The sequence below is a fragment of the Cyprinodon tularosa genome, unplaced genomic scaffold, assembly GCF_016077235.1.
Source record: "Cyprinodon tularosa strain WSP-4 unplaced genomic scaffold, ASM1607723v1 ctg24, whole genome shotgun sequence".
Taxonomy (NCBI): domain Eukaryota; kingdom Metazoa; phylum Chordata; class Actinopteri; order Cyprinodontiformes; family Cyprinodontidae; genus Cyprinodon; species Cyprinodon tularosa.
The window spans coordinates 361,061-367,627 of NW_024038896.1; the positions used below are offsets into that span (position 1 = coordinate 361,061).

At 37.2% G+C, this 6,567-nt stretch overlaps 1 protein-coding gene across 2 annotated transcripts; it reads right to left on the minus strand.

Annotated features, from left to right (window-relative positions):
• LOC119785112 (pro-opiomelanocortin-like) lies at positions 1-6,567 on the minus strand. Of its 2 annotated transcripts, none has more exons than XM_038287535.1 (3): positions 6,386-6,567; positions 2,120-2,264; positions 1-837 (listed from the first exon to the last, which is right to left on the minus strand). In XM_038287535.1, the coding sequence occupies exons 2-3, from the start codon at positions 2,237-2,239 to the stop codon at positions 229-231; spliced, it is 729 nt and encodes a 242-aa protein (XP_038143463.1). In that variant the 5' UTR covers positions 2,240-2,264; positions 6,386-6,567; the 3' UTR covers positions 1-228. The 2 variants fall into 2 exon arrangements, with proteins under 2 accessions (XP_038143463.1, XP_038143464.1); XM_038287536.1 differs by lacking the exon at positions 6,386-6,567 and adding an exon at positions 2,350-2,501.

Below are 6,567 nucleotides of genomic sequence, written 5' to 3' on the forward strand. Positions count from 1 at the left end.
CAAAGCCAATACAAGATTTAATTAACTGAGTGATAACTTTTAAAGTTTCAAGTCATGTCCAAATACTTCAAGCAGGTCATTATGTGCTTTATTACTGCCTTAAGTCAGTTTTAATTAAATATTACAACCCAAAATACATTTATTCTGAAGTAAGTAGTTTCTTAGATGAAGATATATGGAAACTAACCAAGATTTATTTTACAGACACATCTCTAGTTGATCTACTCTTTATTCCAACATGATTTTCACATCCTTCTCCAAAATGTTCTTGAGTAATTTAGCAATCTTTCCCCGAGGTTTCTCGTCCCACAGCTTCTTCAATCCCCCGTTTGGTTTTGACGCAGGTGGGCTGCCCCATCTGAAGTGACTCATCTTGTAGGTCTCAGCTTTTCTCTCCGGCAGGCCTTGCGGTGTTTGGGACCTGAACCTGGGTCTGGACCGCAGCAGATGCAGGTTTTTACTGTTTCCTTTAACCATGCCATCCTTCGCTTCAGCCTTGTTCCAGCTCACTTGCCTGCGAGCCCGCAGGGGGAAGGCGTCTTCATCCACATCAGAGGGGAACACTTTGACAGGCCGTCGCTTGCGGCCCAAGGGCTTCCCCCAGCGGAAATGCTCCATGGCATAGGAGCGACGTTGATCATCGTGGGCGTCCAGATCGTCCTCTGCTGCTTTGTCTTTAGAAGCCAGAGTGGAGAGAATGATACTGAGCAACAGGTCATCCTTCTCATTATCTCTGGTTAGTTCAGAATCACCAAAACCATCCGAATCCTGCTGATCAGCTACGCCTAGTGGTTTGATTTCACTCTCGATTGAAGACGTGCAGAGGTGAAGACAGTCCTGTGGATGTAAGAAACCACACAATGAGCAGCAACATTTCAAAATAAAATTATCTTCTTTCTTTTAATCATGAGGACTTGCATGGCGCACCAAAGTTGTGGAACATTTTCCTTTCCTTTTCTTTGGTTTAGGTTTTCCATCTATATAGGGAGATAACTTGTCTGCTCACCCACCCACTCTTATTTTTAAGTATAGCATCCGGTTTTTTTTTCTTTTTTTAGTAATCGTATTATGGAAGAAGATTATGGTGATTTTAAAATTTTCTCTTTCAGTTAACTTTACCTCTTGATATAGGGAAAATTTCAGAATTTTGAAATGAAAGTAAGAATTCTGAGGAAAAGTCAGAATTCTGAGATTAGAGTCAGAATTCTGAGAAAAAAAGTCAGCATTTTGAGATTAAAGTCAGAACTTTGAGATTAAAGTCCGCATTATGGGATTAAAGTCAGAATTTTGAGATTAAAGTAAAAAAATTCAGAGAAAAAAAGGCAGAATTCAGAAAAAAGGTCAACATTCTGAGATTAAAGTTGAAATAAAATGTAAAAATCATTTTTTTCCCCCAGTGGCCCTAATCCTTTTCCGTATCTTCCTCTTTAGACCAGAACACAGCATTTCCTTTTTAGAAAACTTTCAAACTCTGCAGCACTGCTGTCTGCCACAGGCATGTGATTACGTTATGAAATCAGGGAAAAAAATCCAAATTATTTAAATATTCTGACTAAGTAACAGAGGGTGGCACTAAAACTCTGAGATTAATACTAATATTTATTTATTGCTTCAGAAAAAAAAAACAAGGAAAGTTTGTTAACTGCAGAGAGTGATCAGATTTTAGGACATAAAATAATACATTTGCTCCAATTGCTCATATCCCATTTTCCTGACCTGTTTCTATCTTTTCATAACCTGCTGGTTTTAACCAGGTATTGATTGACAAAGTTTATAAGATTTTAATCTTTTTTCTTTGAAGAATTTGTGCACAAAGCTTAACAGAAAAGGAAACAATTCGATATTATGTACTATAATTTATAATTAAACAATCTTCCCTTGTAACTTTTTGTTTAATAATGGTGGAAAAGCTTCATATTTTAAGATAATGTCAATAATATTCTGAAGAAGTTCATTCACTCGAAAAAAAAAATCCTGAAACGGTGAAACATAAAATACTAAGGAGACCCATTTTCTATGATTGTTCCAAATAATGATGCTATTATGTGTCATTATTCTGTCACAATGACAGAAAATGAGAGGAAATAAGTGACCAGGCACAGGAACTGATTTGACTTACCTGTATTTTGTCCTCGTCAGTCCTATCATTGCACGTAGAGCTTTCCAAACACACTGAACCAGACCCAGAGCTGCACATACATCCAATCAGAATCATAAAAAGCCAGCGCTGGTGCAACATCTTCTTATTGGAGACTTACTCAGAGCTGGAAAAAATATAAAAAAAAGCATTAACCCAAAGCTTTTATGAGTTCTGGAGATGTTTGTGACCCAGTAGAATTAAATCCTCACTTGATCACAGAGCGGGGGACCCTGCTGGTTGTTAGAAGTCTTTTGATCCTTACACTTGTGAAACATCACTGCCTTATATAACAATTTGCTTCAATGCAATCTTTGACATGAAATGATTTGCATGTGTCATGGTTGAGTAATGGCTGAGCTCAAATACCAGCGGTTATCATTCCTGCTGGAGCCATCACTGCACACGCTTTAGCAGATGGTCATGTTTACAATGTGCATCTCATTCAAACCGACTTATTGAAAGCAGAAACGTGACATCAGAAGATTTAGCAGTAGAGATTCTGCTTTTTTTCTTTGGTATCCTGAATTACCAAGCTTTCAGGTCAGCAAATTAATAATATATAATTATTATATATAAAACTGATTACAGATTCCCGCCCCAAGTGATTTGAAAAAAAATATTTGGGGGAAAATCTCTAAAACTGTCCAAATGATCGATCTGCTGTTTTTGTTTTGTATTGCGCAAAATAGAACTTTTTGGCTGATAGGCCAGCTATTTTTATCTTTTTGTGTAGATACAGCAGAACAGATTCACACGCAATGTAGTTCTATCTTTGACCTTCAACCTTAAGGCCTGAGTAGGGATCCTGTCTTCATTGATGAGTTAGTTGTTCACATTTAGTCATGAGGCTAAGGTGATAACAGGAGCGGTAACTTGCTGTCACAAGGTCTATTATAAGAACCTAGAAAGAGAAACGAATATCACGGTTGCTTAGAGCCACTGATACACATGTTGTGATTGGTGTCTATTCACCAATCACAAGCTTCCACCAAGCTTTGTGATATTTTTTTCCACAACAATCTGGCATCTGCATGCAAAAAGACAACATAGACCCAATGGCTCACTAGCCTTAAGAGATTAATGTATTAACCCTTTTTTTTCTCTGTGTCTCTGCATCCTGTTGCCCAAGCGTGACCATTCTCATGTTTGATCTAGCATGTGTGTAACTAACTTGACTGTTTCTCCAATTAACCCAGCTGTGTTTTCTGGCCCCATACTGGTATAGAATAAAGCTTTTCACAGCTTCTTACATGGCTTGATGGCTGTTAAGCTACTTTCTGACTTGGTTTTACTGCTGATGCCACATTTCTTTCTGTAATGGCACAAATTAGCTAAATGTTGCCCTGTAACAGCATTGTCTTTAATACAAGATTTGCCTATATAAAAAATCTTGAAATCTTTGAAATTTTTTTGGGCATATTGAATTGGCCTGTCAATCACCCATACAATAACTCTGTCGACTTCCTGTCACCTCAGGGCGTAGCTGTGATGTGCCCAGAGCTCTCCTATATTTCAGTATTGCAGAGGAGCTAATGTAAATATGCAACTTTTAACGAGGGACAATAGGCAAAGATTTTTGCACCCTAGGGCGGAAATGCGTCCCCAATCCGGCAAAAAATGCAATGATGCTTTGCTCATCATTAAAGATTAAATATTTTTTTTGCACATCTAAAAATATATATATCAGTATATTTCGAAATATTTTTATCCATGTATTTTATAAAATATAAATTTTATAATTAATTTTAATTAGTTTTTTTTATGTCATAATCAAGGTAATTGAGCGCCCTCTACTGGCTAGCCGCCACTGGCTGATTCCCATCTCTGTCCATGGTAGCTATACCCATATCTCTCACCTCCACTACTGTTTGTGATGTGGTTATGCAGTTTTTTTTTATCTGCAGAGACGCTTGAGTCCGGGAGGTTTTGAGTTTAAGACCCACAGACTCCCATGGACTGCCATTCTGGGTCTTTGAGCAAGACCCTTAACCCCAGGCTGCTCCCCGGGCGCTGCACAATGGCAGCCCACTACTCCCAAAGGGGATGAGTTAAATACAGAGAGTGAATTTCTCCACTGTGGGACAATAAAGGATTGACATTAGATTTTCTGGAGCTTTACCGCCAAAGTGGCTGTAGTACCAGCACTAACAGGTACTAACCAGAGGAAAGAAATGTGGTGAAAGAGACCACCAGCGAGTTTAAATTGGACGCCATCTAGTGGCACCTTCACTGTGTGCGGCTGTTGGTTTCTGATATCCATATTCTCACCTGGAGCCCCTGCTCCCATTTAAAGAGATATGAGTTTGACTGCCATGATGAACATGACAGCCTTTGATATCAAATGGTTCTGCTCTTGGTAAAGATAGATGCAAGCTCTTATGCCTGTGCAATGATGCCACATGCTACTCCTACACTGCTCTCTCATCTCAGGGTCTCATGGTGATGTCATAATGTCCACACAACTCAAGTCTAATTCTGACACAGATGATTTTTATGATGATTTCAAAACCATCTCACGTTTCTGCTTCTTCAATCAGTGTTGTTCAAGGTCCACTGACAATAACCTCTAAAAGAAACTAATGTAAAATAATACTCTCAGCCATATATAATATTAATGTCATAATTTGGAATTGATAGAACAATGAAAACTTCTCTGAGTCAGAAAATCCTCAAGGAAAATCGGTGGAAATTAACACGACAAAGCAAACCAGCAAATCTTTCTGTTTGACTCAAAAAACTCAAAGTATGTTTTAGAAAGTTCTATTGGTGGCAATAAAGCTTTTACATAGAATAAGGATGATTTAAATATGTGTTTTTTTTAATTAAAGGAATTTTTTAGTTGAAAATTGAGTGATATATATATATATATTTTTGCTGTCTTTATCTTAAATTAAAAGTTCTATTATGATTGTGGTTATGATGGTGAAAACATTGTAAGTTAAGAACCAGTGCTTGCCACCAAGACACACTTTATGATGATATCCTAAACCACGTCTATGCAAAATACTACAATAATAGATTTAATAGACATAAATTGTATTTCAGTGCAGATTTGTCCAGGGTGTACCCAGCCTCTTGCTTGTAGACAGCTGGAGATAGCGTGATAGATGGATGGATGGATGGATGGATGGATGGATGTATTTAGGTGCAGGTGAGTTGTTTCCAAAAAAAACCCCCAAAAAACTTTGGCTTAAAACTTGCCAAATGTTCAATAATTGATAATGTATCTCTCTACAGGAGCAAAGTTAATGGTAAACATCTGGGTTCTGTTTTCTAATTGCTAAAAATAAAGTGTTCACATGAAAAGCCTTGCTTTTTCCTGTGCTAAAACAATGCAACTTTTTGTCTGAGGAGCTCAAAGGTACAACCTTTTTAAAATTAGACAATTCCAAAATACCAATATTAAAGCAGTCCTGGTTAACCAGTGAGTTAAAAGATATCAAAATTAAAATGTTAAACTAACTACGAGTATCTTTTTTTTTTTTTTTTACTTGATTCTAACCCTTTCCTTCTTTACTCTCTATCGTGGCACAATAAGAAAATTGTTTCATCTTTTTTTTTAAAGTAGTTGCTTGCTGTTCTTTCAAACATGGCTATTAATTGCCATACCTTAATTTGAACAATTACAAGCTTAAGATTTGTATGCAATTCCACGTATTTGATGCAGTAAGCTAAAGAGATGCTTTACAGGTTTACAGTTGTCTTTCCCCACTTTATTCTTTGGAGACTTTTTTTTTTTAAAGGGTATGAGATCATATTTGTTGAAGTGTAGAATTTGACCAGAAATGTGTTCATTCTTAAACTTAAAGCTTTTTCCAAAGGTTTTTAAACGTTCATTGTGGGCGATTTAGGCACAAGTATGTGAGATTAAACCTTTTTTCAAAGGGGAGAAGAATCTGTCTCCTGTTGCGTCTCTCCTGCCTGCTCTGTTATTGTGACTCCTTGGTGGGCTTTTGTTTTTGTAACACTTGCAGAGACTCATCTCTTCCTACAGCATGACTCACTCTGCTGAGATCTGCACAGATGTACGCACTTTGATATGAAGATCTTACATAGATGCAGTGAAAATGAAACATGTATCTACATTTACTGACCTTACATCTAGTACTAAATGAGCCAAACTGACATTAAACTCTACCACACGTGCATAAATACGCTTTAAGGTACTGCAAAGATGTTTGTCATTATATTTTTAACAATGCATTAATCAGTACTATTTAAATTATAGTAGAAGTTTTTTTTTACCTTTTCCAAAATGCTTGTCCTCTCTTCTTGTTTCTTGTTCTGCCTTTCCTCCACAGATCCTGCAGACTTCCACTCACTCTCCGCCTCTCAAGCTTTTTCCCAATATGAAAGCTCTTTTTATATTTGCAGGAATTAGAGTGTGTTGAGTCTCAAGTCCTCTGGGTGTGACTGAGGTGCAGCGT